The sequence below is a fragment of the Oenanthe melanoleuca genome, chromosome 4, assembly GCF_029582105.1.
Source record: "Oenanthe melanoleuca isolate GR-GAL-2019-014 chromosome 4, OMel1.0, whole genome shotgun sequence".
Lineage (NCBI taxonomy): Eukaryota > Metazoa > Chordata > Aves > Passeriformes > Muscicapidae > Oenanthe > Oenanthe melanoleuca.
Genome location: NC_079337.1, coordinates 1,737,615 through 1,750,076, shown reverse-complemented (window position 1 = coordinate 1,750,076; position 12,462 = coordinate 1,737,615). Strand labels below are relative to the sequence as shown.

At 43.8% G+C, this 12,462-nt stretch overlaps 1 protein-coding gene across 5 annotated transcripts in view; it reads right to left on the bottom strand.

The window, feature by feature from the left end:
- Positions 1-48: 48 nt before the first annotated feature.
- Positions 49-12,462, bottom strand: part of WRN (WRN RecQ like helicase) — a 28,326-nt gene continuing 15,912 nt past the window's right edge. For 3 of the 5 annotated variants that reach the window (XM_056489880.1, XM_056489879.1, XM_056489883.1), the window contains 19 exons: positions 12,126-12,313; positions 11,845-12,022; positions 11,126-11,307; positions 10,716-10,817; positions 10,262-10,354; positions 8,798-8,939; positions 7,867-8,037; positions 7,692-7,786; positions 7,341-7,416; positions 7,105-7,178; positions 5,900-5,978; positions 5,502-5,614; positions 5,206-5,320; positions 4,526-4,651; positions 3,493-3,655; positions 2,831-3,045; positions 1,632-1,703; positions 1,038-1,157; positions 49-376 (listed from right to left, as the gene is read on the bottom strand). In XM_056489880.1, coding sequence (XP_056345855.1) covers positions 254-376; positions 1,038-1,157; positions 1,632-1,703; positions 2,831-3,045; positions 3,493-3,655; positions 4,526-4,651; positions 5,206-5,320; positions 5,502-5,614; positions 5,900-5,978; positions 7,105-7,178; positions 7,341-7,416; positions 7,692-7,786; positions 7,867-8,037; positions 8,798-8,939; positions 10,262-10,354; positions 10,716-10,817; positions 11,126-11,307; positions 11,845-12,022; positions 12,126-12,313 — 2,427 coding nt within the window. In that variant the 3' untranslated portion in view covers positions 49-253. The remainder of the gene's footprint in view (positions 377-1,037; positions 1,158-1,631; positions 1,704-2,830; positions 3,046-3,492; positions 3,656-4,525; positions 4,652-5,205; positions 5,321-5,501; positions 5,615-5,899; positions 5,979-7,104; positions 7,179-7,340; positions 7,417-7,691; positions 7,787-7,866; positions 8,038-8,797; positions 8,940-10,261; positions 10,355-10,715; positions 10,818-11,125; positions 11,308-11,844; positions 12,023-12,125; positions 12,314-12,462) is intronic. The other 2 variants (XM_056489881.1, XM_056489882.1) reach the window with 1 other exon arrangement.

The window sequence follows — 12,462 nt, the reverse complement described above, 5'->3', positions numbered from 1 at the left end:
CCCGCCCTCACACGCACGCACACACAGGCACACACACTTGGAAAGTGGTCATTTATTTCCATCGTTTTATTAACGTCCCATTTCACACAGTGAAAAAGTCCTAAAAGTGCTGCTTGGGGAAGAGAAGAGGCAGCAGCAGCAATAATGCAGAGTAGTACAGGGGAAATGAAAGCCCCTGTGAGGCAAGAGTCTGTGCAGATAATGCTCATGGTAGGAAACAAGATAAAAACAAAGCGTCGTGATTTTTCCACATTCAACTGAAAATCCCTTTTCTGGTTTCTGTTTTGCACTTCTTGGCCTGAGCCACAGGTCCAGCTGTTGCTGCTGATGTTCCAAACCATTCTGGCACCCTCCTCTTAGCAGGGGGATGCGAGTTCTGGAAGGAAACAAACGCACAAACGTGGAAGCAAATTCACATCGACAGCCTGGCTCACTCACACAGCTCTACTTCTCACACTCATGCTCAGCTGGAGCCATGAACTGTCCAAATTGTTCAAGGAAGGCTTATGCCTCACTTAAATCCAACACCTTGTTCAAGTACCTAAAGGATTAAGAATTAAACTCTGAGAATCAAGGCTGAGAAAGATTCGCACTCACAGCAATATGCAGCTTCAAACTGAAGCAAAGGGGTTCACCAAGTGATGCTGGCCAGAGACATGAGCTCCCTTTTAAATAAAAACTCTTCATGTCTGCTCATACAGCTTGTGTTCCTACAGACACCAGTGCAAGAATCCTTAATGTGCTCAGCACAACCTCACAGAACCCTGTCCTTAAAAGGAGAAAAACAGGAACGATGGAAGCATCTGCCACGAGATATCTGACAAAATGTACTGGGGAAAAGTTTCCTGTGGCAGCCTATTGCTATCCAAGTGTGATATTTGGACACAGCAAGGACAATAAAAGCAACTGGCATCACTCAGGAATGTCGCCAGGCCCAGGTTTTAGACACAGTCTGGAGCCCAGACAGAAGTGAGAATTTGGTTGCTGAAGCTCCCCACCCCAGTGAGCAGGGCTGGGCTGTGCTGCTGCAGTCTCACCTTTGGCTCAGAGTCCCCAAAGAGCTCCTCCTCCTCGGGATCCAGGGCAGGCTGGTTGGGATAGGCTGGAGTGATGGGCTCTGAGGGAGCTGCTGACCCCCTGCTCCCTGCAGCCTTCCCCTGGGACAGAAAGGAAACACAACCTTACTTGGGACACAGTCCCTCATCAAAGATCCAACACCTCTGCTTCATGAGGGCACTGCCTATTTCTTATTCATTTCACCACAATAAAATTTGAGCAAGCGAAGTTCGTGTATTTCAAACACACAACTCTAAATTGTACTTGGGCCTTTTTTTTTTTTTTAAAGTGGAGAACAGCACTTCCTCCATCCCTATGGCTCTGAAAACTTGAAATATTTAATTCTTACTCATAGGTGTTATATCTTCAAATGTGTCCTTACAGCTAAAGTGCCAGTTAAGAACAGCACAGTGGGCACAGAGATATTAACTCATGTTTTTTGTATCATGCTGCTGGTCAGAGGCTGCAGCAGTCATGCTGACATTTTTGCATCAGATACACATCCCTGTGTTACCAAAACCCTCACTAATGGCAACTTTACCACATGCTTTATTAGAGTAAGAACATGTGTTTACCAAAGCCAAAGGTACCACATGCAGATGCGTTTTCTCTGCTCCTTCCTTGGATGCTGGATTGATCCCATTACCCTGTAAAAGCAGCAGCAATGTCAGGCCATTCAAATCCAAGAAAATCCATTAAGAGATTTAAAATTGCTCGCTACAAAGAATTATTAGAACCAGGATATCTTCTAAAGGAGAAGTAAATAAAGACTGCTTGGATTAGCTGTTGGATTTGCAGTCTGTTCCTTTGGATTATGTTAATTTGATTACTAATAGCATGTCATTCCCACTGTTAGCTCCAAGAGCTAACAGTAGCAGGGAAAAGTGTGATCAGAGCTCAGGCAATTGGACTGTCAGGAGGTCAACTGCAGAAAAAAAGAAGGCTTTGACAGAGATATTTGTAGAAACAAAACAGTACTCAGGGAAGCACAAAAATCAATTTGGCAAAATGGCAATGCTTGAAAGATTGTTTCAGCCAGTGTTTAAGAAATCAGCCCAAAGCCCTGTAGGGAACAGACATGAAATCCCAGCACAGGCAGCAGGATTTGGAGCATGGTATTTCTCTTTACCATTCCCACCAGGTGCCACTCAGTGCAGGGTGTCCTGTGTACAAGGTGCTGAACTGGGACTTGGGGCCACAGAGGCCAGCAGAGGGCTCAGACTATCCTGGATTTTCTCAAACAGCAACAAAGAGCTCCTTATTTACCAAGATTTGTCCTCCAGCAGACACTTTTTACCAGGCTGTGCCCCACAGTTTCAAGCAATACAGGAAACCAAAGGCTGAGACATTGCTGGCTGGAATTGCCTCTGGCTTTTTCACCCTCTTCACCCTCCTGCATAGTAGGAGAATCTTTTCCCACATCAGGTTGGTTATTAGGTACCAATGCACAGAAACAAAGCAAGGGCACAACCTGGATTTGGTTGCTGTGAAGTTTCCATGCTGGGAAGAACTTGTAATGTGTGTAACAAATCACAGCTAAGCTGCACAGGTCTGACCTCTTGCTAGATCAATACTCATCCCAAAAGAATCCTCAGTTTCTGCTCTGAGCATTCCTCTGAGGAGGAGGCAGCTCTACTCAAAACTGAGGGAGAGGTGGATTGGGAAGATGAGACACTGAGCACTGCTGGAAACACCAACTATGTTCTGTTAGTCTTTTCCTACAAAGAAAATGTGATTTTACAGAAGAACAGTTTTATAACCTTCTTTTACTAACCTGTGTTTTATTCCACAAGGCACCTTGCCTGCTTGCTTGATCTGCTCCTGTGTTTCCCTGCTGCCCTTCAGGCCACACCAACCTTCTTTTGATACCCAAGACATCCTGAGATTTATTTCTATCCTCTTTCTCCAACAGTGCAATCATCATCTTGATCAGATACAGCTCAATATTTGCAGGAGTGAGTTTTCTAATTTCTTGAATTTTGGCAGTGTCTTGGAAAAACAATAAATACAGTATTAATTATTTAAGCTTTTTGCCCCTGATTCAGTTTTCTTATATTACAAAATACATTCGTTGCATCTCACAGGATGGAGTAAGGCATAGAAAAAAGGTAAGAAGTTAAAAACAGATGGATTTGACTCGTGAGATCATGTGATAAATGCCCAGTGTGTTTTTTGAGGATGCCAGTACTCACAGAAATATTTTGTCAGGCTGATGTTTTTTTCCAAAAACATTAAGTAAATACAGATTTAAGAGGGATGTCTCAATCATTGCATACAATGGAGTCAAAGGCTTTATAAAGGTGTTCCCCATTGTTATGGATCATGATAAGAGCTGTTTTACAGCTGAACCTTGAAGGAAAGCAGTGACCCTGGCAGTGCCTCAGCCTTGCAGGACTGATGGCATGAGAAGCTTCAGGTCAGGTTGGTGATGCTTACCCGAGTTAATGGGAGGACTGTGGATAACATCCCTAAGGATCCTCTGCACTGCAGGAGTCAAACCTGCTCGCTCCAGGCTCACAGCATAGCCAGCTCTCAGGGCCTGGGACAGGTGAGTGCCAACCACAGCAAGGGGCAGAGATCTGCACTCACTTATGGCCCCCTGGGGAAACACAGGCACAAGGGATTCACAGGTGGAAGCGCCATTCCCAAAAAACAACCCAGAGACACCGGCACAGGGCAGCACAACAAAGCTCCCCAGAACTCTGCATTATTCCTGATGGCTCTCTCACTGCTTTTCCAGCTTGTCAAATGTGCTTCTCTCTCAAAACTCCACAGCTTGAGTGCAGCACCTCACCTTGAGCTTGGTTGAGATGAAGGAGCTATGGTGCACCTGACCTCTCAGGTGCATTATACTCCTATAATACAGAATATCCATGCAGAACATGGATAACATCACCAAAACAAGCTCCCCCTCATTTTCACATGTTCACATTTTCCTCTTAAAACGTTTGCCTTGAAGAAGAGCATCTCAAACTTGTTTGACCCAAACTTGTTTTTCTCAAGGACACATTTCCATCTGGAGTCACATACTCCTCAAAAAAGCACCTTTCAAGTTCCTACTCGTTTCTCCACAAGCAATACACACACTGTGCATAGCATCAGGATTAGTGGATACAGACAATCAAATTGCCCATTAATAATTGTACAACTATTTCCTGTTAGTTCACCCTCAGGTACACTTTTAACTTGGGGATCACCTGACCCATACTCTTGGGAGGGGCAAAGCAAAACACAAAGCAACTTGAGTTTCTTACTGTGGAATTAAAAAGTCACTGTATCCCACCTCAGTTTTCCATCCTACCACTTCAGAAGTAAGAGGACCTGCCATTTTTCAGTAAAGATAGTTTTAAAGCAACATATCCAGCACTGTGCAGAGGATTTAAGAGAACTTGTGCATCCCCCTCCCCCAGACAAAGCATCCCTGCTGTCAGTTTTCAGCAAAGCAAAAGCCTCCACAGTTAAAGCTTACCAGAGAGTAATTTTTCTCTTGGAACAGGATATATGTGACCTCTTCTGAGGGAGAAAGGGCTCTAGCACGCTTCCAGGGAGATGCTTCTTTCTGAACCTTTGATTCACATGTGGGGAATGTGTCGGTCTAAGTGAGATAAAGCAGAATTAAATTAATTGTATCTCAGTGACAACCAGTGGATCACCCTCCCATTATCTGAAGTTAGACAAACTAACACCAACAGAATCATTCAGCTCTCTGGAGGTTGGTTTTGACCACAACTCCATGTTCTTAACAAAAAATGTAAAGGGAGGGAAAATTAAAGCAAGGAGGGAATCCAGATGTACACCCACATGTTCCCATCTTACTACAACCAGAATGGCATTGTCCAAGGAACCAGCCAGAACAAAGAGCCCAAGCCAACATATCATCTCAGGTATTCCTCATTCCATGTGGAACTATTCCATCAGAACAAACTGTGGCATTCAGCCTACATGGGAAACTTCTCAATTTGAGCTAAACTTTCTCTACAGAGACTCCCTGGAACAACTAAAAAACTAGGTATGCTTTTGGTTCCCATTGCTAGATCAAAGTATTTTTTTTTCTAAAACAGAAACAGAACTCCACAGAGTTCAGCAACTGCAGAAAAAATCCCATCCTTAAGGTTCCTGCCAAGGAGAAGACACTTGAGTTCCTCATACCTGCAAACCATTTACTTGGCAGAAGTCCTTAATTTCAGCCAGGAGAGGCATCAACATGGTGGACTTGGCTTCAGACACACCATCAATTTTCTTCAGGTTCTCAATGCTTGTAGGCCTGGTTTAGGATGAAGAATGCAACAACATAAGACATTCCCAAAATATTGCTGCCTAATGCCTTTTAGTACCGGGGAAGGCACTTCAGATGCCTCCACCCTCCCAACAGAAGCAGGAAAGGGATTTGTGACTTGGCTTGCAAGCTCCCTAATTTGTACAACATGTCTGCATGCTGGCTTTACCTTATCTGGGCCATCTCCACCAGGATCTTATTGGTTGCCAAGACAGCTGGAGGAATTTCCTTCTCATTAGCTACCTTCTGTCTAGCAGTCAGCAGCTTGCCATACAGAGCAGTCTGGGAAAGAAGGAGCCAAATTCACAGTGAGCAGCTCTACAGCACTCATAGGTATAACTTTTGCTTTTGTAGCAATTATCACCTCCCTGATCTTTCCAATAACACACAAAAACCCTGTAATCCATTAATTCCTCCTCGTGTATTTCAGTCCAAATCTGGTACTTCTGTTCACAACAACTTGGTAATTTTAAGAGCTGTCCAAGCCAGCTGCCCAAGCACAGGACAGCTGTGGTTTGCAGGCTGACTGCAATTCAGAGATTTCCTCCCTAGCCCAGAAAAACTTACCTGTAGTTCTTTTTCTCGGGATGAAATATCTGGTTCTTGGGGCTTCAAAGGAGATTTCACTGGTGAGTGCCCTGCAACACTAACAAAAAAATCAAGTGTGAAGCAAGCCTTGCTTTAGATCAGTTTATTCAGGACTTGGTTCAAGGCTGTGGGAGAGCAGCAGCCTGACTTATTTTGCCAGCTCCAACAGCACCTCAAGCCAGCTCTGCCCCCAGGCAGGACTGGAGCTGGTTGGGGTACAACCAGCAGCATCCTTCATGTCACTGTTTCTCTGACCTGGTGCTGTAACCTGAAAACAGTCTGTTATTGTAACAAGCTCAAGCAGATGAAATAATATCTGTGAGAGTCTGGGGGGAAAAAAACAACCCAACTCAACAAGATCTCTCAATGCTGGATTCCTTTATCTTGAACAAAACCAAGCCCTAACAGTTACCTGTCCCCTGTGACATCCCACCTTTGATTTTTGCTCATGGCTGAGAACATTAATCCTGGCAAACAGCACTGATCACCTTAAAACCACTGGTGACAGGGACCCAGCTGCTGTGCTGTTAATGGAGTTAGCACAGCTCCCAGTCCATGAGCTCACAGGCTCAGGGACATTTACCCTTGATAGACTGCCATGATTACACTGCAATATCTGTTAGCACCCAAGTTGGACTAAGAGCATCCCTTGTTAAGCACAGTGCAAAATAATTTTATTTGGATTTTAACTGTCCCTAAAATAATCTGTCTTCACATGGCTGCAGTGGCAACTATTCACCTAAGTGATACAGCCTCCCTTCCTGTCATCTGCCAGCACCAGAATGGTGGCCTGAAAGAGGAATTCACTCAGAAATACAAGGTGCATTTAATCTGAAGCAGAACATGAGCAGGAAAGCAAATTATTTGGTCTGCTTTTGCAAGAGGTTATTTGATTTCTTTTGACCTGAGGGAGCCTCGAGTTGGTCCCAGTCTTCTCCAGACTTTTGTGGAAAGGCAGAGCACTCCATGCTCCCTGATATTAACTGTGAAATCTTATACATACAATATATTTTGAAATATAATGGAGTGTACAGCAAGTTTTAGGCACTTGTCTTTTGTTAATGCATTAAGCATTTCACACCCATTTCACAGGAAAATGCTCATTTTAACAATCACCCAACAAGCATTATCCCCATTAACACAGTCAAAATTAGGTAAATCTGTTTTAATTTCAAATACTATACCTGTTAAGAATGTTAGTGCTTCTTGGAGGAGTTTGACCTTTCCTATTATAGGAGAACATCTCATATAGAGATATCTATAAAAAAACAGAAGAGCAAGACAAATGCTGATTTACAATCTCTTCACTGAGTTTCCTGTTGATAAAATATTAATTTGTGGTATGTTTACAAGTTGGGTTTATTTTTTTTAACATGAGCAAGGATGGATCACACTGCAGGAGGGCTGTACTGGTACAGACCTGCTTGCCTGGTGACTGTGTTTTTCCTTTTGTGCCTGGGGACCACTGCCTGGAGGGCACAGGCGAACGCTTGCTGCTGTAATGCAATTAATTATATCTTAATTCCATTGTATAGTGACACTGCCCTTCAAAAAGTAACATTTTGCTAAAAAAACTGATTTCAAGTTGGTACAGGGATGCACTTGGCAAATCAAGGTATTGATTAATTATTAGAATTGTCATTCTTCATAGAAAAAAAAAAAAAAAAAGAACACTGAGGATCTCAAAGCCCCCTCCTTCCCGAAAAGCAGGTTTCAGAGACAGGTCTGATGTTAGCAAAGAAGCCTTCAAGAGAACACATGTGCTAGTTACCTGGTAGAAGGTCTCTGCAGATTAAGGTCTTCACTGGACTGCAACAGAAGACTTGGATTTGAGGCAGATCCAGCTTTTGACAGCCAGTTTCTCCCCTGTCAGAAATAAACCACACGGTTCAGCTGTGCATTGCTCAGGAGGAGCTCTCAGCGGGTCACTCCACTACCAGAAGTACCTTCTGGGTGAGCACACAGATGGTGGCAAACTTGTTATGGCCTGTGACTTCTTTGAGGAACCCTTCCAGTATCAGCTGCTGGCAGAGCAGTTTCCACCAGTTCTCTGGCCACTCTTTTCCACAGCCAAAGAGAGGGTGCCTCCGGTACCGGTCTGGCAAGCGTTGGGAGCACTGGAAGTTTGGAAACAATCTGTCACATTTGGTCACTCCTTGCACAGGGAAGCTTCAATTCCTTGACAATTCAGGACACCAAAAGCCCAGTAAGGAGCCCACTCTAACCTATTCCACTCCTCATCTACTTTCTGCCAAGGCCACAGTAAGTTCATTTTTCCCTACATACACTTGTGTGACAATCAGCAGCTTAACTTCATTAGAAGGTTAAACAAGGAACATAATTCACCCAGCTTTATTAAGTACTACATGTCAATCCTTTTCCTCTCAGTTTGTAAACATAAAAAGTATTTTGTTCTTATTCTAATTTATTTCCAGTGAGTTTCTTGCTTATTATTTCAAAACAATTAAAATTAAAGGTGCACAGAAATTAATATATATTCATTCTGGTACCCTACTTCAGTACTCCAAGTCAGACAGCAACACAAAGCTACAGTGGAAGCCATCCTTTGCTTTATTCAAACATAAGCCAGCTCATGGAGCCAAGATGTTTATCCTTTTTCCTTTCAAGATAATCAAAATGATGCATTTTCATAAAAAATTAGAGGACAATCATGTTGCCTGTTGCATGGGGAATGGAGCTGAGCAGCTTCCCAAAGTCAAGACTACCTCTCTACACAAACATCCATCTCCCCAAGAAAAATGGGATACACACATTGACATGATGCACATCCATGTACTGAGTGATAGATGAATTAAGAGGGACACTGCCACAGCCCCTCCCCTCAGAACATGCACAAGGAGCTGCACCATCACTTACAGACCCTCGGAGAAGCAGAACGGGCATTCTGGTCCCAAACTTCTCATCCAGGGCAGTGACTGCAGACAGCAGCTGGTGTGCCTGCTTCCCAAAGTCCTGCAATCCACCATCAAAGTCACTGGGGGCTGTGAGGCTGGAGCCACTGAAAGGCACCAAGGAAGCAAAGCTTAACACAAACAAATCCAGCCCCTCTCCCTTGCTCCAGATGGCGTCAACCCAGTGATTACTGAAATAATGAAATAACCACAAGTGATTGACCTGTACTTAGTCTCTAAGTCACTCCTAATTCTATACATTTAAACACATTTAATTATTTAAACCAATGGAACTTCAGGACACATTTATATTTCTATATTTCTTGGACAACTACCCAACCCAACATTTAAGTTTTCCATGACACCTGCTGTTAAGAACATTGTCTCAGCAATCTTTTGAATTCAGTATTTAAATGTTTGCATTGGTTTGGGCATACACAACATTTCTTTAACTGCACTTAAAGGCTTTTTTCTGTTTCTTTAAGAACATAAAGGAAAAACAAACCAGGAGTAAACAGCAACCCCATTAAAGGCTATGTAAGGTTTGTTAAAGTATTTCTTACTGACTGAAAGAATCCACTGAAAAATTACTGGCAGAAACCACTCCTAAGGAGAAAAATGAAAATTATCTATTTTGAGTCATTTCAATTCTGCAATACAAATTCACTACCTGGCTCTTTATTAGCACAGCAAGGTGACCGCAAAGAGAGAAATTATGATCTCGTGAATTTTTTTTATACTTATTTGTAGTAGAGGCCAGACAAAGCTGTCCTAATCCCTGACATACAGAAATTCAGTAGCTAAACTGGTAACACTTCTCCAGAAAGCAACACAGCCTAACATCTTGCCTGGGATCAGAAAGCATCAGGCTACCAGCAAGAGCAAGGAACGCTTTACTATAACTTCAGGGAAAGCTTTATTGTAACCACAGAAGGAAGTGACAAAGGTGTTTCTGCTCATGCCTCTGTGACTATCAGCCTCCTGAGTCCCCCTCAGCACATCCATGAGATTATTAGCAAGGCTAAAAGAACACGTGTCAGCACAGGAGAACAGCTCCCTGGACACTAGGGCAATTTAGCCTTAGACACCTGGTACCACACACCATTTGCAAGTGCTGTCTTTTGGGATTAATTACCTAACAGGGCTTAAAACTGATGAACAGAGGTGATTTTCACTGAGTGTTGCTCTAAACTCCTGTTAGGAACCGTGATCCTGCTCTGTTTCCAGGCTTTCCCACAGCCTGACTTGGAGCTTATCAGGGTTTGCTTGACTCACTAGAGAAAGGTTAGAGGCATGTTCAAAAATAAACCTCAGGCTGAACAGCTGCAAGATCAGATGCGTGAAAGTCAATTCTTTCAGATAATTTGCCTTGTAAGTCAGTCTGAGAGAACATAACCTGTAGGATCAGCCTTCAGGGAAGAAAGCTTACCTGGACCTGCAATTATCACAGCATTCTTCTGTGCCCATGATGCCAGAGGAAACCTTTCGGAGTTGTCTGTCTTCAAAATGAGACAGGATGATTCTACCCAAGGGAACAAAAAGAATTCAATAAAAGTCCATGAATTTACACATAAAATTTATTGCAGAAAATGGAGTTGAAATCAGCATCATTAATTAATTCACTGGGGAACCAATTATTTAGCCTTGATTCCTCAAAAGAAAAAGTATTTTTTTTAAAAAAGCAAATAAGGAAACGTATAAATGTGCTGAAGGTTGTACTTTTGATACTGCTCATTAATACAGAATAGAATGTTCTGTGCTTGTAGAACACACTGAGAGTCTGAGATGCCTTCTGGTTGCAACCCCCAGCTGTGCCTGAGTCCCAGCAGCTCTCACCAAAGCTGCCTGCTGTGACAAAGCACTAAACAGGCTCCAGCACTCACTTCCTCCTGCAGCTGTTGGACACCAGGTACTTCTCCATCTTTGCCAACATCTTCAGCTTGTAGAGCCGGAACTTCTCGTTGCTGATCTCGTTCAGCAGGCGTCTGAGACAGCAGCAAAAAATGCAGAGCCTTAAATGCTGACCACTATTCGCCTGTCCCACACCAAAAATGAAACGTGCCAGACAACGCTCTCTAATTCACCAGGAAGAGCTAGAAAAAATACCCTACTAAAACCAGACCCAAGTCCTGTCTGCTTCTCCACCACCTTGATCCTCAGAGCGTGGGGCATACTCAGGAGAGCCCTTTATTCATGTACTTTTAAAATTATACCGAAGAGGACAGAGGGGTGCTTCCAAGCCCAGAGAGATGTGTGGCTAAAGGCCCTGAGGGGGGAGAAGAGGGCTCCTTACCTGTTGCAGGTGAGGTCTGCTGCAGCCCAGAGGACGTGGCAGGCAGCGGGGAGCCCGTCGCGCCCGGCTCTGCCCATCTCCTGGTAGTAGGATTCCATCTCCTTGGGGGCGCCGTAGTGGATCACCAGCCGGATATCCGCCTTGTTGATGCCCATCCCAAAGGCCACCGTGGCCACCACGCACTGCACAACAGGAGCCACGGGCCTTCAGCTGGTCCCAAACGTGCCTGCCTTAACTCACACACGCTCGGTGTGGATCTGCTGCCACTCACTCAGAATTCAGCCTCAATTACAACAGCTTCAGACCCACAGGGCCGAGTTTGGGCAGAGCACAGCCATGGGATTATAACCATGAGAGGGATGATGTGCTGTGGCAAATGCAGCAGTGTTTTCAAGTAGCTGCTTCAACAGGCACAGAACAGATCATGGAAAGCAAGACAAGAAGCCCCAGGATATCTCTGCTGCCCAGGAAAGAAGCAGCTCAAAGAATCTGTGATCCTGTTCCAGCTACAACCATTTTCCTTGGATACCATGCATTTTTAAGAGAATTACTACAGAAATTCAAATGATAAGCCAGGAATCGTATTCCTAACAGCACAGACCATCAGACAAATTTGCAGACAGAAAGCATGGCTACCACAGGTTGATATTCCAGAATTTTCTTCTGCCAAAAACTCTGCAATTCAAACTAGGACCAAGAGAATTTTGTTTCCCAGATACCTGAATTTCATCCCTCATGAACCGGTGGTGAGTGTCTCTCCTCTGCTTGTTCCCCATCCCAGCATGGTAGGTGCCACAGGCCACGTTGAGTCTATTCAGTGCACACACCACCTGCTCAGTGGCCTTTCTTGTAGGGCAGTAGATGATAGTGGGGCCTTCAAACTCATACACAGAACTGCTGAAAATAACAACAACAACATGTAAAGATACAGAACAGAAAAAGCCACCTGCCTGTAAAAAAAAAAAAATCTGAGGGATCAAAACCAGGCTTAAATCCTTACCTTCCTTTCCTAGTTAGGAACTGCTTCAAATCCCTAATGATGTCTCCACTTTGCTGTCCAACTTCCAGGTACAGGTTAGGTCTGTCAAAACTGGTGCAGGTGACCTGGGGATTGCTCAGGTTCAGGCATTTCACTATGTCCTCTCTAATGGAGGGACTCGCAGTTGCAGTTAAAGCAATAATGGGGACCTGCAAAGAGAGGGAGAATAACATTCATGACCTCTCTTTGACAGTTTTTTACACCAAAAACCACAAGAATCTAGTGATACAGAACCTAAACAGGCACTTTAATGTGTCTAACATTGGATAAGTTCACTCATTTGAAAAATATAGTTAAT